The 25,586-nt window shown below is 37.0% G+C and overlaps 1 protein-coding gene and 1 long non-coding RNA gene across 4 annotated transcripts in view; one reads left to right on the forward strand and one right to left on the reverse strand.

The window, feature by feature from the left end:
- The window catches only part of DNAJC24 (DnaJ heat shock protein family (Hsp40) member C24), a 62,838-nt gene that overhangs the window by 3,324 nt on the left and 33,928 nt on the right, over nt 1–25,586 (reverse strand). For 2 of the 3 annotated variants that reach the window (XM_025927896.2, XM_086677764.1), the window contains exons 3-4: nt 14,221–14,359; nt 2,475–2,543 (exon numbers count right to left, since the gene is read on the reverse strand). In XM_025927896.2, coding sequence (XP_025783681.1) covers nt 2,475–2,543; nt 14,221–14,359 — 208 coding nt within the window. The remainder of the gene's footprint in view (nt 1–2,474; nt 2,544–14,220; nt 14,360–25,586) is intronic. The other variant, XM_086677765.1, reaches the window with a different exon arrangement.
- On the forward strand, nt 10,558–11,426 carry LOC147576576 (uncharacterized). The gene is made up of 2 exons (XR_015240938.1): nt 10,558–11,017; nt 11,117–11,426. It is a non-coding gene; the product is annotated as an uncharacterized LOC147576576 (long non-coding RNA).

The following is a 25,586-nucleotide window of genomic DNA, read 5'->3' on the forward strand; positions in this document are numbered from 1 at the left end:
GTTTTTTTACCACCTCAGTGAACACTGAGAAACAATCTGAGGTGACAGGCGCTCAGTAAATGATGCAGAGGCCACCATGGGCTACTGTGGAGTTTTGTCATAGAGGATTCCAAATGTTAATGCTCACTAAAAATTCACATCTTGTTACGTTTCTTCTTATATTATTCTATCACTTAACAAAGTGATATCTTCACAGAAACCATTTTAAATACATTGAAGGCAAAATGACCAAGTTGTGAAACAGACTAACTCTAAGGGGAAAAGGTTAACTTCACTCCCTCAACAGTTCTTTAGGGATGCCTTTTAAGCACAGTAAAATGCACTGTTTCATACTGTCCTTGGGTCAAGAAGATGGTAATGTGGCTATGTCTACCATGTAGGGCTTCACTTTTCTCCTGCTTGGGATCTTCACTTTCCAAGGCTATTCTGAAAATGGCTATGAAGGAATCTTCGATTTCTTATTTGCCCAGTTGATCACACTTGGTATTGAACTGCATCTGTCAAGAATGCTGTTTTCAATTGCAAAGAACAATTCGAAATTGCAAATTCAATTGCAGAACTTACATTACTGGTTTTTAATATTCTTGCAAAAATAACAGCTTCATGCAGCTGTTGGCTGCTCAGTATGTTCTCTTAAGGATTATCTCTCAACAATAAGGATTATTTCCATCTTTATATATATAAAAAAAACAAACATTAATTGAAATAAGTGTCAAAGTATGTCTTATACTTGTAAGATTCACTGTAGCTTCTTATAACTGATTCATTGGCTGTGGTTAGGATTCTTCTATATCTTCTGCACTGTCCAGTTTATTTAAGGGAATCCCAAGGACAGTGACACATTTATAACTTGATGATTTCATATTGTACATTTCCCTTTAATATCTTGTTTTTTTACATTTGTATCAGAAAACTCATTGTATTTGTTGACTGAACAGATGCTTGACCAACCAATCCATATTCATTTAAAATAAAATCTAATATTATTCATATTTTTAAAAGGCTACTGAAGGAAAAATTACAAAAACCAGTTTGGCTATTTCATATTCTCAGGAATCATTAGGAAACAAAATATATTAATTAAATCAACTGCAGCAAGAAGAATTTGTCTAATAAGAGATTAAACACATATACACCGAATACTGACTGATGAGGTACCAATACTATATTTTCAAAAAATAAATTTAGTTGGGCAGATCTCCTTGATAAATGACATGCTTTAGTCTGTCCCCTCCATGAACTAAAAGAAGTCTTTCACGAGATCCTATGTCACTAGTGTGTTCATAGAAGTTCTCTCGTTTACTCTGATGAAACCATTATTAACCCCTGGAGCCCCAGGTACACAAAACCTCAAATTTCCCAATCATTCACTGCAAATGAGAATTTATACACTATGATTTCATTTGGCACTTTAGGAGCACAGTGGCCTATAGGCAGAAACATGATTCTCCTCCTAAGTCAACAGCCTGTGACCCATCTAAGAGCATGAAGTCAAAAATTTGACATTAAATAAAATATTCCAGTAAACTTGTTTTCAGGAAGGATGAGCTATTTATCTTCTACCTAACCATACTCATTAGTAAATTTTTATAAACCCCTAGGGAATTTTTACCCCAGGCTAAACAAGTGTTAGGAATAAAGTATATAAAAATTCTAGGAATTAGTAAGATTTTCTTCACTTGTCCAGAGAAACATGAACGTAGAAGGAACTTCACAGTGTCTAACCAGAGTGATTCACAAAACTATCAGAAGAGTAGAGAAATTAGATTTGTTTAAAAAATCTAATAATAGAAAAGGGAAAAAGAACGGCTTCATGGTGGGTAAAAAACCAAGTTCCAAGCAGGAGAGTGCAGTATTAGGAATCCTACCCTGACAGTTTGTGATTCCATATAAAGAAACAAAAATAAAAATTCTAATAGGAATTCATCTCAAATATCAACACAGGAGGATGGAAAAAATTATTTTCCCTATTACACTAGTGGGGAGTAAACCAAAACCCAAATCATGTAAAAAAAAAAATCTCATGAAACTTTATGTACCTAACATCTAATTAGAATAGAAAAATGACTGGAGGGGCACCTCAGTGGCTCAGTCAGTTAAGTGTTCGACTTTGGCTCAGGTCATGATCTTGTGGTTTATGAGTTTGAGCTCCACACTGGGCTCTCTGCTGTCAGCATGGAGCCCACTTCTGATCGTCTCTACCCCTCCCCAGCTCACGCTGTCTCTCTCTCTCAAAAATAAAAATAAAATAAAAAAACAGAACTGGAAATGGGTCAATAATGGACCTTTAGAATGAAACAAAAATATTCTTAAAAACACTACATATATATATATATATATATATATATATATATATATATATATGGCCAAGCTATTCTATTTTTTTAAGATTACCAAATATCCCATGAGAGTTTTCTTCTTAAAGAAAATCTCTAATATTTTTCTCTACTGTAGTCAAGAGAAAAAATCTCAACCTTCATTCCAACACATTTCTTCGAGATATACTTGAGCATCTACTGGTCCCGTATTTCTTAGATCACCTTCTGCAAAATATAAAGAGATGCTTAATTTGATATTTTAATCATAACCATGAAGAATGCTGAAAAGACAACTCCAGCCTGGGGACTACGGTTCTACTTTACTTACCATTTAAAAACTCATTTTACCACTTTTGACAGCAGTTTTAAGGCTACCTAATAGTCCACTTCTTATAAGCCTTAACAGACAAAATCTATCCTATTTTCCACAAACATTGAACAAGCAAAAACCATAGAAATGATTTTCATAATTCCTTGTGATTAACTAGTGACCTCTATTTTGTGAAAGGGAATTTTTTTGTCAGATAAACTATACCTGTAACTAAGGAAGGCAGCGTGGAGTTGGGCAAAAGTAACTATTTGAACCTTAGTTGTAAAATCTTACTAGCTTTCTAACCTTAGAAATATACCTTAGATATACTGAGTTATCTCTTAGCTACTTCAGAAGGGTTGTTATGGACCAAATTGTGTGCCCCCCAAATTCATATGTTGAAGTATTTGGAGATAAGCCTTTTAGGAGGTAATTAAGGTTAAATAAGATCACAAGAGTGGGGTCCTAATCCGATAGAATTGGTAGCCTTATTAAGATGAGGAAGAGAGGTTTATCTCCATGCACAGGCACCAAGGAAAGTAGGATATAAAGACACAGCAACAAAGAGGCCATTTACAAGCCAGTAAGAGAGCCCTCACCAGAAACCATATTGACTGGCACCCTGATCTTGGAATTGCAGCCTCCAGAACTATGACACATAAATTTCTGTTATTTAAGCCACCCAGTCTATGGAATTTGCTTATGGCAGTCAGAGTAGACCAACACCAGGGTGTTGTTCTAATCAAATGAAATCAGGCTAAAAGTGCTTTAAAGAATAAAGCTCTAGGGGCGCCTGGGTGGCTCAGTTGGTTAAGCATCCAACTCTTGATCTCAGCTCAGGTCTTGATCTCAGGGTCGTGAGTTCAAGCCCCACGTTGGGCTCTGCACTGGACATGGAGCTTACTTAAAAGAAAAAAAAAAAAAAGAATAAAGCTCTAACCAAATGTAGGGGGCTGTTTGTCATCTGATTTTAATTGCTTTCAACAGAGTCGTAGGGAACTTAAAGATAATACTTTAATAAAAGATTTCAATAACCATATAATACAACTGTATTGTGTTGATGTTCTATTGCTACTTCCTAGGCTTAAGTTTTCCCTACAGGTGGAAGGTCCAAAGAAGCCTGAAATTCCAACCAAATTTAGTAAAAGTATGGTCTAGGTGGTAAAAGCATGCGCGCGCCCTTGCTTAAAACAAGTGTACTCTGGGACAAAGGAAGCCACTATAGATAAGCATTTGTCTTTGTTTTTTTTTTTTTTTTAATTTTTTTTTTTCAACGTTTATTTATTTTTGGGACAGAGAGAGACAGAGCATGAACGGGGGAGGGGCAGAGAGAGAGGGAGACACAGAATCGGAAACAGGCTCCAGGCTCTGAGCCATCAGCCCAGAGCCCGACGCGGGGCTTGAACTCACGGAGGGCGAGATCGTGACCTGGCTGAAGCCGGACGCTTAACCGACTGCGCCACCCAGGCGCCCCTTGTCTTTGTTTTTAAAGGCATGTTATACTTCACGTATGCTTGTATTGTTCTTCTAGAAGTCAGTGCTTAAAAGAAATTTCCAAAATCCACCCCTCACCCCAATGAAATTTTCTTTAGCTGTCTCACTAGTCTCTTGTTCACTTGCTGAGACTGCTTTCCTTTGTTCCATGTGAGAATGCCTACAATTTAATTATATTTAATAACTGCCTGTTCAAATTTATTGGTGAGTTACACAATTTTAAAATAGATGAAAAAATTTTACAATATTTTGAACTCACTATTGTTTTCTGTTAAGTATGTCAAATATTACATCACTTCATATTTACTGGGTACCAACAGTCTATTAAAGTGGCCCTAAAATCCAAAGATACAGACATTGCCCAGTGGCCAGGTGTAGCCCCTCCATGTCGGGGGCCCACTGAATAGCATATGCACACTGTATCAGTATGCAAAGTGATTTCTGAACAAAACAATTTCCACATTCTACATAAGGTACACTTGGCTGTAGGCTATTCAGTATTTTAATTTTTAAAAACTTCTCCCTGGAAGTCCCATGGGTAGAGAAAAAAAATCTTAATCACATGTTTCACTTCCTTACAAAGAATGACTAAGGTAGTTTGCTTGAATGGGGAAATGAAACATTGTTTTAGATTTGAGGAGTGGGGGTAATCGGCACTTAACAGATTATAATTAGGGGAAAAACATATGTAAATAATTTACAATCAAGCTGCCTATATTCCAGGGTATCTTATTAGATCTTAAGTAATTCTGAAATCAAAGCGAATCAGACAAGGCAGAGTTGATAAGATGAATAAGCCTTTTTAATCCAACCTATCTTGGACACCTGCAATACAGCAATTATAGAAAAAGACAACTCATTCCTATATATCCATTATGCTATTTTCTATTTTAAAATAATAAGTGAGAAATAACTGGAAAAGATAACTGCCGAGGAAGTCAGCTTCATATTTTTCTGCTTCTCTATTAGGAAGCTATTGTTATTCTTACCTGGTTATTATTTCATATGGAACTCTATTGTTCCACCTACTCAAAAACAGTGGCTTTTACCTTTTTATTATTTTTTTCTTCTTAATGTACAGTAACTTTAGCTACCTATTTTAAGTTGAAAGGTCAACTTAGATGATATCTCACAAGAGGGAAATAGAATGCAAAGAGTACTTTCCCAAGTCAGAGTTAAAAGTATACTAAAAAATATTTTCATGTTCTGTGGCTGATCTAAACATTTATATGTTTTATCTGATTATTCAATATTATGTGGACACTGTCCAAGTTTTTGTGGGAATTCTGATTTTAAAAGTTGTATCTGACACAAAAGAGAACACACCAGGCGATTCCCCATTTTCTGAACTATAACAGGCAAAACTACTCTGTTGCTGGGTGACACTGTGGTGTTAGGTGTGGGGGGAGAGTAGGGACTAGAAGGAGTTGCAGGGCCTTCTGGGTGCTGGTTAGTTGGATGCGTTTACTGTGAAAATCCATCAAGCTGGACACTTAGGACTGGTGCACTTCTCTGTATGTATAGTTCAACAAAAAGTTTTAAAGGTAGTGTGTTAAGCCTCCAATAGCTATACTTTTTAATAGAAATAAGGAAACAAAAGTTAGGGGAAAGAAGTTAAAAGCCTCATAAGAAAGTGTGTGTTCCTTGAAAAGATGGTAATCTAACAACTTCTTAAAAAGGCTGGGGGTGATTAACTCAGGGAGATTGGATCCCTGGAGAATTGTATAATGAGCTGAGGGGGTACATACAAGTAAAAGGTGAATCTAAATGTAGGGGGTGGGGAGGTGACCACGATCCTTTGTTGAGAGGCAGGTGTCCAGGGAGTGAGGCAACAGCAACCTCCCCCCTACTAACTACGATTACAAGGAAGGAGCACAAACAAATCAATGTTGTTTTTTTTTTCTTTCTAAACAATGATCTCTGCTTGTCCACCATTGTAGTTATAATTAGAAAACTTAATTCCTCCCTAGCCTGTAAAGTAACTCACAGGAACCTTGTAATTAGCTTTGATAATTGTCTACTAATCAGGCATGGCATCTGCAAAATAGATAAGTTCCTTTTAACTATTACATATTATAAATATTTTTTCTCATTACAATATTTCAATAGGTATCTGAAAATGTAAATCCTATCTTAAAATTTTCCTGTTAACATGACACTACTAAAAATGTTGACAAAACATAAACTGACTTAGAAAGTGATTTAATTAAAGGAATAGATCCAAGATTTAAATCTGGAATCTTAGCCACAGAATGGTAATAAAAACAAGCAAACCCAGCCATTTGGAAGGAAAACGCAATGCCTGGCATTTTGGGTACTCTATCTTAAGTCCAGTTACACTACATGATTCCTAATTCTTTGAAGGAAATGGGCTTAGCTTTTCCTAAGGTATGTAGGCCTGCTCACACCCTGTGCAGTACCCACAGCTTAGCCAAATATGGAGACAAGAAAAAGATCCGAATTTATGTACATACAGAAAGCAATGAATTATAAAGAGAGATTCCTGAGGAATATAATGATAAAATCAAATAATTTATGTGGTTACTTGGAAAAGAATCTTTCAACCTTTAGAAGTATAGGCCCTTATGACCTTGTGTTCTATTGGATTTGTCTGACAACAAGAGGTGAAAGAATTCTGTGGTTCCATTGTCTCAACAGTGGGATCTGAGAAAACACTGGCAGGACTCATCAGAGAGGTTTATGAGCCTGCAATTCAAAGAGATTAAAAGGAAAATCTAGGGAGATTCTTTCACACTGAAGAATAACATTAAATAACTATTAGCAGCTTGGTTCAGTAAAGCTTACTAGAGCTCTCGCTGGGTCATTCACAACTTTCTAAAAGAGGAAAGGTTTTTTTCAGCTCCATTTGGGAATCAATAAATATTTCTTACTTCTTACAAGACAATGGCATTCCAGTCTTTTAAAGCTTCCTCCTAATGATAGTAAAATTTCTAAAACAACTCTTTGCTGCCTAATAATTACATTTCCTAATCCCAGGAAACCTTTTCTAACTAAAGCTACAATTCAAATAAATAAGTAAAAATAAATAACAGCAACAAAAAGCTGTGGTGGAGAGGAATTTAACTTTATTCATTATGGCTGAGATATCACAAGTCTCATTCAACCCAATATTGGCCAAAAGATCTAGTCCATCCGCAGTTCAGTCCCTACTATTCATGTGTAGCAATGTCGTAACTTACCCAAGCGATCAAGTCCCCAGAATGCTCTCATTTAGCAATTAGTCTACTGTATTTATTTTTATGTCTTAAAATACTTAATTTCACACTTAAAGCTTTAAGTCATCTGTGTGTTAAAAGCTAAGAGCAGTGTTTTTCTCTTAGCATCTTTCTGTTTTAAAACCAAGTAATTTAATTTTAAACAATCACCTCATTCTTAAAAATCACTTCACTATACATAATTAAAATTTTCATATAGGACTAACTGGAAGGAAATCAGTTTCCTTGTCCTTAACAGTCTCTGTTCTTAGAACAGTCTCTACCTTGATAAAAGAGATTCAGAATCAGGCAACATTTAATTTGAAACCTGTTCATTAAATCAGAAAGCTCTATAATCCTTTCCCAGATGAAATTAAAGAGTCACTTGCAAGGCTTTCCATATCAAAGAAAAATTAAAAACTTGGAGTTTAATTATGGACTTGGAGAACTGTGGGGCTTTTATAAACTGAGTGTCAACCCAGTGCTCATGACAGATACCAAATGAAGACCGGAAACTGAATTTCACATTTCAGTACACAGCAGGCAGAACAGCATTACAAGTAAGCCTGGCCTCTCATTCTGACCCTCAAATAGGAACTCACTCCTGATTATCTGGAACTTAAAATAGTAGGTTGTACACACCTATTCAAAACTTGACAGCCCAGCACAATGATTAAAAGTCAGAGAATGACTTTTGAATTTCCCCTCTATCAATTACTAGCCATGTGACCTTAGTCAAATTACTTAACCCCTCTGAACCTCAGACTCTTTCTCTGGAAAGCAGGTATTAATATCTTCCTTAAGAGGCTGTTAAACAATGACTGAAAGACAATTACCATAGATCTAGTGCTCAATAAACAGTAGCTCTTTTAATTGTTATCTCATAATGCTTGTGGTGACCTGTTCATAACAGACCATAAGAAAATGACTAAAGAGTAATCCATTATGAGTGGGGGAAAGCCTCAAGTACTACAGTGTAGGAAGGTAGCAACTCTTGACCTTGTGTGGATTTGTAACAGTGTTAAGAAGTTTGATGTACTTTGCTATTGTCAGTCCCATTAAAATCAGCCCATTATTATCAGCCCATTATTATCAAAGCCATGGTCCACACAATTATTGTCCTTCCGAAGTATCAAACAAAACTGAAAGATAGGAGTCACAGAGAAAAAGTGCAAAATAATTAATTTGTACATTAGATTCAGAGATTAGAAATGATGGCAGATTAGAATGTCAGGGAAAGCTTTCTTTGGGAGGTGGGAGGTGGACTGATGATCTTGAGTTCAAACTTGAACGAAAAAAACTGGGAAGAATCAGAATGGGAGGGTGTTCTGAGTCATGACAAACAGCATAAGCATATGTGTTTGAGAGCCCCTAAGTGAACCAGGGAAGAAGATTCACATTAGGTTTGTGATTGGTGACAAGGCTGAAAAAGTAATTAGGAACAAACTTCAAAGCTTCTGTTCCATTTAAATTCTAGCTGAATGGGAAAATGTTGGGTTGGGGAGAGGGCGGTTATAAAAGTTCTTAAACAGAGGAGTGAGAATAAAGAAAGCTAGACCAATCAAAATGTGAACCTCTGTAGAAGGCCAATTAGCAGCTATGGAAATAATATGGGTATGTGTTCTACTCTGGGTATGGACTACCATGGTAGCTGTGAGAATAAAAAGATCACACAGAAAAAAAAACATTACAGGAATGTCAAAACTCATTTCTAATTCATTGGTTGTATATTGAGCAAAGTAGAAGTAATCAGAGTGTAATATGAAACGAAAGTTTCAAGTCTGAAAGAAAAAAATAAGCACTGAGAAAGGTAACCCTATTTTGGGTTAAGATTCATTGATTTTGGGGCGCCTGAGGGGCTCGGTTGAGCGTCCGACTTCAGCTCAGGTCATGATCTCACAGTTTATGAGTTCGAGCCCTGCATCGGGCTCTTTGCTAACAGCTTGGAGCCTGGAGCCTGCTTTGGCTTCTGTGTCTCCCTCTCTCTCTGTGCACCGCCCCCCTCTCGAAAATTAGTAAACAGTTAAAAAAACAAAAAACAAAAAAAGACTCATTGATTTCAATTGGATCACGTACCGAAGTAGAAATTGAGAGTGAAGTTAAAATGGGAGGCACAAATTTCCTAAAATCTTACATTTTCTCTATTATTAAATCAGAACTCCCAATTATGTCCAACTATACCAGAATTATAAGTGTAGTCTTGCCCATAGGTTCCCATAACATTCATTCTTTGAAACTAGTCAAATTTTTATTTAAAACCATTGAGAAAGGATCTTAAAATAAATTTTTATTGCAAAAAAGTTATTTGCATTCAAGTAAAAGTAACAGATAACATGAGTAGTCACCTTCTTATGACAAATAAGATGGAGCAGGACCCTCACAAAAAGTTTTGTCTATACTCTTTTCTCCATCTGAAGAAAGTGCCAGTCCCTAACTGTCCAGATGGATTTTCTGCATCATTTCACATACTTTTCCCAGAAACAGTCACCCAAACAAAACAAAACAAAACAAAACAAAACAAAACAAAACAAAACAAAACATGCCCCCTGATGCTTATGTTCAAATTTTACCTGAAGCACATTTTTACAGCCAATTTTCAAATTCCTAAAATCAAATGGAAATACTGATATGACCACAGATGGAAACTCTAACTTGACTAATACAAGTATTTTGTAAGGGTCAGTTTTAGCACATAATCTACACAAATATCTCCTGGCCTTAAGTCATTATTCGTAACTCAGATTCATATTATCTACATTTAAAAGCGTTATTTCCACTCTTATGGAGTTAATCAGTCTTTAGCATTAACTTGCTTTCAGGAAGGTCCTTATTTGGGGCTCTTACTAAGAAATTACAAGTTGATACATAAATGTTGGTGGTGTTTAGATATTTTCCATATTCGGCTCAGAATTTATTTCCTAATCTTCCATTCTCAAATATTTATTCTAATAAAAGGGACAAGGTAAATTGTAAAATACAACACCAGAAGTGACCTTTTGTATCTAGCTAGGGGAGAGTAGCTGATTAGCTTTGAGTAAAGACACACTGACTTTACAATGTCTGGCCTAATCTCCTTCTGAGCCAGGCTATTTTGGGTATCCAGGTACTTGGCCAATTGTATAACATGAAGACTCCACCTTACCAAAATAATTTACTAACAGAACACCAAGATACATCTTAATATAAAATAATATACCACCAAGGAAGGATCCCAAACACAATGAACTTTTTTTTTTTTTTTAAACATTTAATTTGACTGACTTCATTTGGAGGTTTATTTTTATTAATTTGACTGAAACCATTTTGAAGGTTTGTTCCACTTCAGGTCACAAAGAAGTCAACCTACCTCATTAGCCATGTCACTCTGTACAGCCACTGAGACATTAGAGATCTGTGTGACTGTCACATTACAAAGCAACTGAATCACAATTCCTATTATTTTCCCATGATATACTTCTGATGTGTTTTTTAATGTGTTTAATATATCAGAAAACTCCCCATAAGATTTATAAAGGCACCAAAATCTATTCAAAGATATTATCCATATAAACATTTTACAGATCCTGAAAAGATTTTCCAAAGTGCTCATATGGTTGTCTGAAGCCTAATCTTGAATAACTACATGCCTTTCAAGGAAACATGGGAAGCAAGTCTTTGGAAGCATTCTTAGAAACAATAAGGTAAATTGCCAACTGGAACTAATTGATTAAATTCACTAGTTAACACTGCTTTCAAAATGTTAAATATCTGGGAACTGAATATTATTCATCCTTTTTTAGATTTGCTTTTCTTCAGCCTGGCCAACATTGCCCTAGAACTATCAAATAAGAATAGATAGTGGAAATGAGGAAGAAAAAAATGTATGTACTTTACATAGCTAGACTTTTTTTTTTATTAGAACTCATCTGATAATATCTTTTGTGAAGCAAAGAAATACAGACACCAAGGGCCCCTGTAAATGATCTTTTACAGAAATAAATGGTTATGGGCAATATTGATGAGGCTCTCCTTACACCAGAGCACCAACTTTGAGCTGTGAAATATGAGAAAGCATTCCACATCAGCCAATAAAATATCTCCTACCTCCTTCCCAAGTATTACAGACCTCAAATTTATTTTATACTCCAAGTTCATGGAAGGTAGGAAACAAATATATTTAAAGCACACCCTATGAAAAGAAAGTTCTATAATGAACTATCAACACATACAAAAAAGAGTTCTGTGTAACAAAGCTATTTCCATGTCCCCAGGGGGTGACCCAGAAAAAAAGAGTGCTTTGACCTGGTTATAACAAATTCTCTCTCTCTTGGTAACCTATCCTGGTCTTTAACAAATTATCACTCTCAAAGGTTTTCCTTCTATCAAATCTAAATCCTCACTGTTAGAAGTTCAAGTTCATTTCCTTCTTTTGAGGAGCCAATTACTGAAGATGGGTCAAGAAGCAAAAATTAATGCCAGCATTCAAGAGAAATGACAATATGAAACTTGTTTTATTACAAAATTCTTAAAAATAGCTCTCATATGAAAGGCTTAAAAACAGCAAGTTATATTTGGATAAGAGATTTCTACTTATCTAAACAGCAATCCAATGTCAATTTAAAACTGAAATAAAGCATTATCACTATTTGGAGCCACTGGTAATGAAGGAAATACTTAGCACTTAGATTTGACATATTAAAATGTCATAAAAAGTTGTACCTCTACTGTACTCCTAGGATGTGCTTGAAAAAACCTGCAAAGCAAACTGGATATTATATAAATTCCAAGCAGAAGGTGGGCCTATTTATCCATATCATGAATCAGGCCCAACTCTCCCTGTATTTGTTTTGTCTAAATGTTGTGGCTATCAGTGACTTTTGATAGTCCCCTGTGATGCAATAGGCTGCCGTTACCTTCCCTTAAAAAAACCTTAAAACCAGGGATTCAAAGCTCAAAAAAAATCCACATTTCCAAGGACTTCTCAAAGGCAATGAGAAAGGCGTGACGATGTTGATTATTTGTTCTTACAACATTTTTTAAAACTTTCCTTCATGTAATTCCATTGCTCACTTTTAACCCTGTTTCCTATTTCTCTCTATTTGGGTCTACTGACACCCTATTCCTCACCAAGAGAGATTCATTTTTTATCCCTGATCTCTCCCTGCCTTTTTTCTCTTTAGCCAGCGGGCTCCCACTCAGTTTTACTGACAGGTTCTTAACAGTAAAAGGCCGCGGAGTGGGAAAATGCAGAGCAACGGAGACAGCTCATACTCTACACCTCTCAAAATACAGTTGCGTGGATTATCCCTATTTGAAGCAAATACACTTACAAAGGAAAGACTGGTAAAGATGTGCAAAAGCACAGACGTAACTTCTCACACAACACAATCATGTGTATGTTTTGGTACTTTTCACAGAAATTCTTTCACGTGAACCAAGGTTAAAAACCTATAAATAGAATTCACCCTCAAATGGAACCACCTCTACATTCTTCTGCCAGAGGTAAAACACATTTACAAAAGAAATACAGCATTTGAAAGATGCTTGTATATGCACCAAATAGAAGACCCAATATTCAAGCCATATTAAAAATAAGTCCAAATTCACTGCAAATTATACTCATCAGTTTCTTAATATTTTTAAAAAGTAAGCTCAAAAGGGCCTTAGAACTGAAGCAGAAGGGCCTTAGAGCTGAAGAGTATGATGAAAGTCACTATTAAACACGCCAAGATATAAACTAATAGCTCGTGAAGTCTTTACACACAAAGGTATCAAACACTGCCTGGGAGTAATACTTAATTTTATCAGTACAACTCCCTCTGAAAATAAATATGGATATTCCATATATATCATTGGCTTCATCCTATAATGCTGTGCTTTAGAGAAGTAAGCCTAGTTTCTCAAATCAAATCTTCATAACTTTAGTAGTAGAAGCCTTAAAATCATTTTGTTAGGATTGATGATGTGCCAGTGTAGGGCATGGTGGGGGGTGGGGGGGCATTCAATAAGCAACTACAGAGACTCAGCTTTTATCAACACATATGAGTCAATGCTGAACCTGGTGCGCTATTGCAGAGTGCAATTGAGTGTTTTCCCCACAGGCTGTAACTGATTATTGACTCCTCCCATTAGCATGCAGGGTGCATATTGAAGGTTCAAATAGAAGACTGAGGGGCTCCTATCCCAAGGCCAGTGCAGAAAGACAGCCTATCACTTCGTGTAACCGCAGTCTATGTGTGACAAACCTGACCTACATTTCTCCCTTTCTTTCTCACAAGAGCTTGTCACTGTTTTAGGAAGCTATTTTCTAAAATGCATAAAAGAAATGACTTACAACTGCTTAGGAAGTGTGCATTCCTAAAATGCCATTTATAGCAATCTTATAAAGAATAGTTTATCCAGGAGACAATCATGAAACTAGCCTAAAACAAACTCAAAGACAGCAGAGTGCTTTATGATGTTATCCCATATAGTACCTTTCTTTAGGCTGTCATTTATACAGTATACATTGTTAAAAGTACTACAGTTAAAACTGTAATCAGTACAGAATTAAATATAATAAAAAGAAGTTATTAAACATAGAAAACCTATTAATTAGAAATGTATAATTAAGCACTTTTCATTAGTTAGGGAAGTAGCTTTCGTGGCTTCGTAAGAAGCCACATCCCGTAGTAGTCTTGTTAATTTCTCAATGGATACACAGTCATCACTACTAAGAGTAGGACATAATTGAAAATCGTGATTCATCACTACTAAGAGTAGGACTTAATTGAAAATCGTGATGGTGGGGTAGGAGTAAAGAAGGCAATAACTCCGCCAAATGCTGGAGATGGCTCCCCAGGAATGGCCGTGGATTATGCCTCAGGGCGTCAGTGTGCTGTGGCCCCTCAGCACAAATACCTACCCTGCCGCTGCAGGTCATACTCTTTTTTTGTCTCTTCATTCCCTAGAATTTTCCATGCCTGATCAATTTCGATGAACTTCTGTATACATTCCTCCACTGTTCCTGCTGGCACATCTGCACTTTGTTTATCTGGATGATACTGCCAATCAAAAATAAGAGGGGGGTGATGAGTAAAGAGGGTGACATGAGTAGGTAAAAAGAAAAAACAAAAACAAAACAAAACAAACTTGTAAATCTAAGTTTCAGTTAAGAAAGAAGGTAATGGGAAGATGAAAACTAAGATGCCAAGGCAACGAGACAACAGTGTTGGGCACAGGAGACAACTGCCAGGTTAATTAGACCACTGGAGTAGCTATAAATTCACCAGTGACATGATCTGTCACAACATGCAAAGACAGCACTTTCTGGATAATTTGCTGATGGAATCACTGGTCTCATGGACAATTTACCTAGAGAGGATGACTAACACAAACAGAAATAGGTACGTGCAGATAAGCAGGACCTGACGGCACAAACTATGCAGAGTCTGAAGCTTTCCTTATACAATGTGCTTGGCCATGGAGATCACTGCAAATGAACTACTAGCTTTTTCTTATAAAATCTTATGATTATACAGTCATAGTTGAAAATAAATATCTTGCATCTTCCAGCTCAGCCCTAAAGATTTTAAAGTTATAAATCTCCAAACATAAACTTTTATTGAAAAACGGTTATTCTAGGGCAGATTGGTAAGAAACAACTTTAAAGAACTCACCAAAACATTTGAATGTAAATGAATTCATTAGTAAATCTTTCTCACGTGTGTTTTCTAAATCTAAGAAATGTTTAAAAAGGTTTCAATATGCAGTAATTTCTTTAAAGTATTTGGTCAAAAAAGAAAGTTTTATGCCAATTCATCAATTCTCAAATGCGAATATAAATTTGGCTTACTGGATACTTACATTATCTCCTCTTTTTCCCTACATTCTTGGTGGTTCTCCCTTCTCTTTATCTATCAGTTCTGAAAGAATCAATATGTCATTTGCAGTTCAGTAGCCTTTCAACAAATAAGTGAGGAAAGGTTATCTAGATGTAGAGACAGGTCACTTAAATAATGTGGGGATAACAGTAGCAGATACTCAAATATGTAATTTTTTTCATTCTCAAGTAAACAAAGAACCACTTGATAGTTTTCATCCAGAATTTTCCACCAGCAATTACTCTGAATGCTTTATCAAATACATTACAAAACATATTTTAATTTTAAAAGTTACCTTAGTAATTACCTTTGAACTAGAAGACTAGTTTTTCCCCTTTGATACTTATTCTTTTTCTTCAAAATGTTTATAATAAAACAGGCAAGTCACCAGATTTACATTTCATGACATTAATATGGTTAGTTTGACATACCTGTCAATTAATAATGGCACAGTCACTAAAATTCTTTCACTGACTAGAGACAGTGAAACACAAAAAATTTATAGGTACAATGTCATGTATTACCCAAGTTGCTAAGGCCAAAGTCACTCAATGAATTGTGGCAAGTAAAATGAAGTAAAGTGACTTCAATCCTCAATCCAGAATTCACAAAGTATTTTAATCATAATGTAGACTAGTGGTTTTGACAGTGAATTTGTTTTCATGCTGAACTTTTTCATACTGCTGATGATCCTCACTAGCAGAGCAAAAGCTATTGTGATATCTGGTTACACAGAAAAACATCATGCACGCTGAGAGAAAGATTATAGGGCAAACAGAGAATGAGGCTTCCATTTTCCCACTGGCAAACTATTTCTCTTCCTATACCAAATCTAACAGTTATCAACATTTAAATGTTTAAGTTCATTAATATAATGACTAAAGAAAGGAAAACTAAAGCTTTACTGTTTTATCTTTTTATGGCCATGATTTACCAAATAATGTTCATAAAAGTCATTCCCATACTGAGGTTCAGGCAGTCCCTACAGTTAGGCTATTTAAGTAATATCCAAAACCCAAAACAACGTTTGTTACAATTAAAAGTTCTCTAGCTGACCTATTCCTCTACCACTGTGTGAAGATTTGTGCAAGAAGCCTTACCGAGAAAGCCCTACAAAATCAAGAATTAGTTCCTGGCTACCCAAAACTAAAAGCTACCACTAAATTTTATTGAGTCTTATATCAGGTCTATGATATGATAGTCAAAGCATAATTCAATTTCTTACTAACTCAGTATTTTTCCTCACTGCTATTATAAATTAGCAAGTCACCATCTGAGGCTTTTAGGTCTAATCTTTGTGGTATGAGAATGCAGTAAATTTTATTCCATGATACAGAGTACAATTTAAAAATGGTACTTATTAGCAAGAAGATAAGTATGTCATTTAAGGTGCTAAATATATATATATATATATATATATATATATATATATATATATTCAATATATATATTCAATTGATATGTATGATATATTCAATATATATATATATGTGTGTGTGTGTGTGTGTGTGTATATGTTCAATTGATTTTCAGCAAAGGTGCCAAGGCAGTCAATAAATTAAACTCAAACAACTGGATGCCATGTGGAAAAAATTAACTTCAATCTCTATCTCATTCCATACAGAAGAATTAAAGCAAGATGAATGATATCACAGACATAAATGTAAAACACAGAACCATAAAGCCTCTAGAAGGAAATACATAAGAATATTTTTACCCCTTGGGGTAGGGAAAGAGTACTTTGACAGAAAACAAAAAGAAAAAACAATAATGATGCAAAATGGATAAATTGAACTTCATCAAATTTTAAAACTTCCTGCTCAGCAAAGACACCATTAAGAAAGTAGACAAAGCTGAACTAAAATTTAAGTTAGAAAAATGTAAAAAAAAAAAAAGATGGTGGGGGGAGTGCACCTGGGTGGCTCAGTTGGTTAAGCATTCGACTTTGGCTCAGGTCATGATCTCACAGTTAATGAGTTTGAGCCCTACGTCAGGCGCTCTGCTGTCAGCACAGAGCCCGCTTCGGATCCTCTGTCTCCCTCTGCCCCTCCCCTGTGCATACTCTCTCTCTCAAAAATAAAAAAAAAAGAAAAGAAATAAAAAAGAAAATAGACAAGGGGTGCCTTGGTAGCTCAGTTGGCTGAGCATCCAGCTCTTAATTTCAGCTCAGGTCATGATCAGGGTCGTGGGATTGAGTCCGACCCTGGGCTCCATGCTGACCATGGAGCCTGCTTAACATTCTCTCTCTCTCTCTCTCTCTCTCTCTGCCCCCTCTCCTTGACTTGCTCTCTCTCTATATATAAAACAACAACAACAACAACAAATAGGGGCACCTGGGTGACTATTCAGCTCGGGTCATGACCTCATGGTTTGTGAGCTCGAGCCCCGCTTCGGGTGAGCTCAAGCCCTGCTTTAGGCTCCATGCTGACAGTGCAGAGCCTACATGGGATTTTCTCCCTCTCTCTCTGCCCCTCATGGGATTCTCTCTCTTTCCCTCTTTCTCTGCCCCTCACTCACTCACGCCCTCTCTCTCTCAAAAATAAATAAATAAATAATAACTTTTAAAAGTAAATAAATAAAACAGACATGCCACAGACTGGTTTAAAAAAATGCTCACTAAATATATATCTAACAGAAGACTTGCATCTAGAATATACAACAACAAAAAAATCCTACAAATGATAAAAAGACATACTATTTAAAAATCAGGGAGAAAAAGCTTAGACACTTTTCAAAGAAGATAGATAAACAGATTAAACACATGAACACATGTTCATGAACTTGTGCTCAAATTTTTTCATTAGTTATCAGGAAAATATACATTAAAATTATGAGATACTACTAAACACCTAATAGAATGGCTAAAATAAAGAAGACTGATAACACTAAGTGTTGGTGAGGTTATGGAATAATTAGCACTGTCACATGTTGCTGGCAGGGAACTATTTGACAATTTCTCATAAAGACACACATATACCTATTCTGTGGTCAAGCAGTTCCACTTCTGGATATTTACTTAAGAGAAATGAAACATAACAACATATGCCCACAAAAAGACTTATAAAAGAATATACTCACAGCCTTATGCATATTAGCCAAAAACTGGAACCATGAAGTCTATCAACAGGAGAATCAATAATTGGTACTATTTTGATACATAAGGGAGTATTATTCAAAAAGAAAAAAAAAACTATGATATACTCAATAACATAGATGAAAATCTAAAACATTACGTTGGGCAAGAACAACAGGGTGCATACTATATGATTACATTGACATGAAATTCAAATTTAGGCAAAACTAAATCTATAGTGATAGAAATTAAAAGTTGGTTTCCAGGTGGGAAGTTGGGGCTAGAAATTAACTGCAAAGGGGCACAGGAAATTTTCTGGAGGAACAGACACATTCTGTATCTTGCTTGGGATGGTAGCTATATGGTATCAAATATCACCGACTGAACACTTAAGAGCTGTGCATTTTTCACTGTATGTTGACAGCTCTGAATAGAAAAACATCTTTAGGGCGCCTGGATGGCTCAGTCTGGCTCAGGTTACGATCTCATGGATCGTGGGTTTGAACCCCACATCAGGCTTTGCACTGACAGCCTGGAGCCTGCTTCAGATTCTGTGTCTCCCTCTCTCTCTGCCCCTCTCCCACTCATGCTTGCTCTCTCTCTCTCTCAAAAATAAACATTAGAAAATTTTTTTTAAACTTCTTTAAAGAAAAAAAGAAAAACCTCTCTAGACATGTCTAAAATTATTAAAGAAATTCAGAAAATCTTTCCAAGCCATAAAAAAATGAGAAATTTCTTTCAATATTAATACAAAGAAAAGTAAAATAAAAACAGAAAATTAATGCAAAGACTAATACAAGTTGTTGAAAAGTTTAAATTACAGACTACTTTATGAAAATATATAGTTTTACTACTTTTAAGTACTATATGCCAACCTCTAAAAACTTTAAAACATTTTAAAAAGTTAAGTATTGCTGAGCAGAGGACTAAAGTAACATTCACAATTAAAATATCATATGTCACAATATTAAAAATGCTGAGAATGAAAGTCTCTCTGTGATTTTTTTTTTTTTTAATGTTTATTTATTTTGAGAGACAGAGGGAGCACAAGCTGGGGAGGGGAAGAGAAAGGGAGACACAGAATCAGAAGCAGGCTCTAGGCTCTGAGCACAGAGCCCGACACGGGGCTCGAGCTCACAAACTGTGAGATCATCACCTGAGTCGAAGTTGGATGCTTAACTGACTGAGCCACCCAGGCGCCACTCTGTGATTCTTTATTATAACAGTACACAGGTAACTGTCTCCAAAGTTTTATTAGCAAACTGCTATTTTACTATTCTCACATGACTTAACAATTCACAACTTTATGATCTATTTAACCGCCTCACATTTTGGGGGAAATTTATCAGTTACACAGACCTATGTTCTCGAGCGGGGGAAGGGCAGAGAGAGAGAGAGAGGGGAGACAGAGTCTGAAGCAGGCTCTAGGCTCTGAGCTGTCAGCACAGAGCCCAAAAAGGGGCTCGAAATCATGAACCATGAGATCACGACCTGAGCTGAAGTTGGACACTTAACCAACTGAGCCACCTATGTGCCCCAGAGCTATGTTCTTTAAATCTCCACGTCAATGGGGCGCCTGGGTGGCCCAGTCGGTTGAGCGTCCGACTTCAGCTCAGGTCATGATCTCGCGGTCCGTGAGTTCGAGCCCCGCGTCGGGCTCTGGGCTGATGGCTCAGAGCCTGGAGCCTGTTTCCATTCTGTGTCTCCCTCTCTCTCTGTCCCTCCCCCATTCATATTCTGTCTCTCTCTGTCTCAAAAATAAATAAACGTTAAAAAAAAAAATCTCCATGTCACTAACTGAAGATGAGAGAAGTGAACACAAACAAACAATTGTGAAACTGTCTTGATATGAAAATATAAGCTCACTTGGGTGACTATATGATATCCAGAAAATCATGTAATATACTATCAGGATTAATATGTGTTATCTATATCCTAACTAATTATCTAGCTGATAACTAATGCTTTAATTATGGACTCTTAATCCTAACTAGCTGAGATGCTATGGCAATGGGTTATCCAATATGGAACATTTTATTTTGTTTTTTTGTTGTTGTTGTTGTTGTTTTTATTTATATATGAAATTTATTGTCAAATTGGTTTCCATACAACACCCAGTGCTCATCCCAAAAGGTGCCCTCCTCAATACCCATCACCCACCCTCTCCTCCCTCCCACCCCCCATCAACCCTTAGTTTGTTCTCAGTTCTCAACAGTCTCTTATGCTTTGGCTCTCTCCCACTCTAACCTCTTTTTTTTTTTTTTCCTTCCCCTCCCCCATGGGTTCCTGTTAAGTATCTCAGGATCCACATAAGAGTGAAACCATATGGTATCTGTCTTTCTCTGTATGGCTTATTTCACTTAGCATCACACTCTCCAGTTCCATCCACGTTGCTTCAAAAGGCCATATTTCATTTTTTCTCATTGCCACGTAGTATTCCATTGTGTATATAAACCACAATTTCTTTATCCATTCATCAGTTGATGGACATTTAGGCTCTTTCCATAATTTGGCTATTGTTGAGAGTGCTGCTATGAACATTGGGGTACAAGTGCCCCTATGCATCAGTACTCCTGTGTCCCTTGGATAAATTCCTAGCAGTGCTATTGCTGGGTCATAGGGTAGGTCTATTTTTAATTTTCTGAGGAACCTCCACACTGCTTTCCAGAGCGGCTGCACCAATTTGCATTCCCACCAACAGTGCAAGAGGGTTCCCATTTCTCCACATCCTCTCCAGCATCTATAGTCTCCTGATTTGTTCATTTTGGCCACTCTGACTGGCGTGAGGTGATACCTGAGTGTGGTTTTGATTTGTATTTCCCTGATAAGGAGCGACGCTGAACATCTTTTCATGTGCCTGTTGGCCATCCGGATGTCTTCTTTAGAGAAGTGTCTATTCATGTTTTCTGCCCATTTCTTCACTGGGTTATTTGCTTTTCGGGTGTGGAGTTTGGTGAGCTCTTTATAGATTTTGGATACTAGCCCTTTGTCCGATATGTCATTTGCAAATATCTTTTCCCATTCCGTTGGTTGCCTTTTAGTTTTGTTGGTTGTTTCCTTTGCTGTGCAGAAGCTTTTTATCTTCATAAGGTCCCAGTAATTCACTTTTGCTTTTAATTCCCTTGCCTTTGGGGATGTGTCGAGTAAGAGATTGCTACGGCTGAGGTCAGAGAGGTCTTTTCCTGCTTTCTCCTCTAAGGTTTTGATGGTTTCCTGTCTCACATTCAGGTCCTTTATCCATTTTGAGTTTATTTTTGTGAATGGTGTGAGAAAGTGGTCTAGTTTCAACCTTCTGCATGTTGCTGTCCAGTTCTCCCAGCACCATTTGTTAAAGAGACTGTCTTTTTTCCATTGGATGTTCTTTCCTGCTTTATCAAAGATGAGTTGGCCATACGTTTGTGGGTCTAGTTCTGGGGTTTCTATTCTATTCCATTGGTCTATGTGTCTGTTTTTGTGCCAATACCATGCTGTCTTGATGATGACAGCTTTGTAGTAGAGGCTAAAGTCTGGGATTGTGATGCCTCCTGCTTTGGTCTTCTTCTTCAAAATTACTTTGGCTATTCGGGGCCTTTTGTGGTTCCATATGAATTTTAGGATCGCTTGTTCTAGTTTCGAGAAGAATGCTGGTGCAATTTTGATTGGGATTGCATTGAATGTGTAGATAGCTTTGGGTAGTATTGACATTCTGACAATATTTATTCTTCCAATCCATGAGCAGGGAATGTCTTTCCATTTCTTTAAATCTTCTTCAATTACCTTCATAAGCTTTCTATAGTTTTCAGCATACAGATCCTTTACATCTTTGGTTAGATTTATTCCTAGGTATTTTATGCTTCTTGGTGCAATTGTGAATGGGATCAGTTTCTTTATTTGTCTTTCTGTTGCTTCATTGTTAGTGTATAAGAATGCAACTGATTTCTGTACATTGATTTTGTATCCTGCAACTTTGCTGAATTCATGTATCAGTTCTAGCAGACTTTTGGTGGAGTCTATTGGATTTTCCATGTATAATATCATGTCATCTGCAAAAAGCGAAAGCTTGACTTCATCTTTGCCAGTTTTGATGCCTTTGATTTCCTTTTGTTGTCTGATTGCTGATGCTAGAACTTCCAGCACTATGTTAAACAACAGCGGTGAGAGTGGGCATCCCTGTCGTGTTCCTGATCTCAGGGAAAAAGCTCTCAGTTTTTCCCCGTTGAGGATGATGTTAGCTGTGGGCTTTTCATAAATGGCTTTTATGATCTTTAAGTATGTTCCTTCTATCCCGACTTTCTCAAGGGTTTTTATTAAGAAAGGGTGCTGGATTTTGTCAAAGGCCTTTTCTGCATCGATTGACAGGATCATATGGTTCTTCTCTTTTTTTTTTGTTAATGTGATGTATCACGTGGATTGATTTGCAAATGTTGAACCAGCCCTGCATCCCAGGAATGAATCCCACTTGATCATGGTGAATAATTCTTTTTATATGCCGTTGAATTCGATTTGCTAGTATCTTATTGAGAATTTTTGCATCCATATTCATCAGGGATATTGGCCTGTAGTTCTCTTTTTTTACTGGGTCTCTGTCTGGTTTAGGAATCAAAGTAATACTGGCTTCATAGAATGAGTCTGGAAGTTTTCCTTCCCTTTCTATTTCTTGGAACAGCTTGAGAAGGATAGGTATTATCTCTGCTTTAAACGTCTGGTAGAACTCCCCTGGGAAGCCATCTGGTCCTGGACTCTTATTTGTTGGGAGATTTTTGATAACCGATTCAATTTCTTCGCTGGTTATGGGTCTGTTCAAGCTTTCTATTTCCTCCTGATTGAGTTTTGGAAGAGTGTGGGTGTTCAGGAATTTGTCCATTTCTTCCAGGTTGTCCAATTTGTTGGCATATAATTTTTCATAGTATTCCCTGATAATTGTTTGTATCTCTGAGGGATTGGTTGTAATCATTCCATTTTCATTCATGATTTTATCTATTTGGGTCATCTCCCTTTTCTTTTTGAGAAGCCTGGCTAGAGGTTTGTCAATTTTGTTTATGTTTTCAAAAACCAACTCTTGGTTTCGTTGATCTGCTCTACAGTTTTTTTAGATTCTATATTGTTTATTTCTGCTCTGATCTTTATTATTTCTCTTCTTCTGCTGGGTTAAGGCTGCCTTTGCTGTTCTGCTTCTAGTTCCTTTAGGTGTGCTGTTAGATTTTGTATTTGGGATTTTTCTTGTTTCTTGAGATAGGCCTGGATTGCAATGTATTTTCCTCTCAGGACTGCCTTTGCTGCGTCCCAAAGCGGTTGGATTGTTGTATTTTCATTTTCGTTTGTTTCCATATATTTTTAAATTTCTTCTCTAATTGCCTGGTTGACCTACTCATTCGTTAGTAGGGTGTTCTTTAACCTCCATGCTTTTGGAGGTTTTCCAGACTTTTTTCTGTGGTTGTTTTCAAGCTTCATAGCATTGTGGTCTGAAAGTATGCATGGTATGATTTCAATTCTTGTAAACTTATGAAGGGCTGTTTTGTGACCCAGTATATGATCTATCTTGGAGAATGTTCCATGTGCACTCGAGAAGAAAGTATATTCTGTTGCTTTGGGATGCAGAGTTCTAAATATATCTGTCAAGTCCATCTGATCCAATGTCTCATTCAGGGCCCTTGTTTCTTTATTGACCGTGTGTCTAGATGATGTATCCATTTCTGTAAGTGGGGTGTTAAAGTCCCCTGCAATTACCACATTCTTATCAATAAGGTTGCTTATGTTTATGAGTAATTGTTTTATATATTTGGGCGCTCCGGTATTCGGCGCATAGACATTTATAATTGTTAGCTCTTCCTGATGGATAGACCCTGTCACTATTATATAATGTCCTTCTTCATCTCTTGTTACAGCCTTTAATTTAAAGTCTAGTTTGTCTGATATAAGTATGGCTACTCCAGCTTTCTTTTGGCTTCAGTAGCATGATAAATAGTTCTCCATCCCCTCACTCTCAATCTAAAGGTGTCCTCAGGTCTAAAATGAGTCTCTTGTAGACAGCAAATAGATGGGTCTTGTTTTTTTATCCATTCTGATACCCTATGTCTTTTGGTTGGTGCATTTAATCCATTTACATTCAGTGTTATTATAGAAAGATATGGGTTTAGAGTCATTGTGATGTCTGTATGTTTTATGCTTGTAGTGATGTCTCTGGTACTTTGTCTCACAGGGTCCCCCTTAGGATCTCTTGTAGGGCTGGTTTAGTGGTGACAAATTCCTTCAGTTTTTGTTTGTTTGGGAAGACCTTTATCTCTCCTTCTATTCTAAATGACAGACTTGCTGGATAAAGGATTCTCAGCTGCATATTTTTTCTGTCTAGCACACTGAAAATCTCGTGCCAATCCTTTCTGGCCTGCCAAGTTTCAAAAGAGAGATCAGTCACGAGTCTTATAGGTCTCCCTTTATATGTGAGGGCACGTTTACCCCTTGCTGCTTTCAGAATTTTCTCTTTATCCTTGTATTTTGCCAGTTTCACTATGATATGTCGTGCAGAAGATCGATTCAAGTTACATCTGAAGGGAGTTCTCTGTGCCTCTTGGATTTCAATGCCTTTTTCCTTCCCCACTTCAGGGAAGTTCTCAGCTATAATTTCTTCAAGTACCCCTTCAGCACCTTTCCCTCTCTCTTCCTCCTCTGGGATACCAATTATGCGTATATTATTTCTTTTTAGTGTATCACTTAGTTCTCTAATTTTCCGCTCATACTCCTGGATTTTTTTCTCTCTCTTTTTCTCAGCTTCCTCTTTTTCCATAACTTTATCTTCTAGTTCACCTATTCTCTCCTCTGCCTCTTCAATCCGAGCCGTGGTGGTTTCCATTTTGTTATGCATTTCGTTTAAAGCGTTTTTCAGCTCCTCGTGACTGTTCCTTAGTCCCTTGATCTCTGTAGCAAGAGATTCTCTGCTGTCAGCTATACTGTTTTCAAGCTCCAGCGATTAATTTTATGACTATTATTCTAAATTCACTTTCTGTTATATTATTTAAATCCTTTTTGATTAGCTCATTAGCTGTTGTTATTTCCTGGAGATTCTTCTGAGGGGCATTCTTCCGCTTGGTCATTTTGGATAGTCCCTGGCATGGTGAGGACCTGCAGGGCACTTCCCCTGTGCTGTGGTGTATAACTGGAGTTGGTGGGCGGAGCCGCAGTCAGACCTGATGTCTGCCCCCAGCCCACTGCTGTGTCCACAGTCAGACTGGTGTGTGCCTTCTCTTCCCCTCTCCTAGGGGCGGGATTCACTGTGGGGTGGGTAGTCTGGGCTACTTGCACACTGCCAGGCTTGTGATGCTGGGGATCTGGCGTCTTAGCTGGGGTGGGTAGGCAAGGTGC

The sequence above is a fragment of the Puma concolor genome, chromosome D1, assembly GCF_028749965.1.
Source record: "Puma concolor isolate L17-30 chromosome D1, mPumCon1.1.hap2, whole genome shotgun sequence".
NCBI classification, from domain to species: domain Eukaryota; kingdom Metazoa; phylum Chordata; class Mammalia; order Carnivora; family Felidae; genus Puma; species Puma concolor.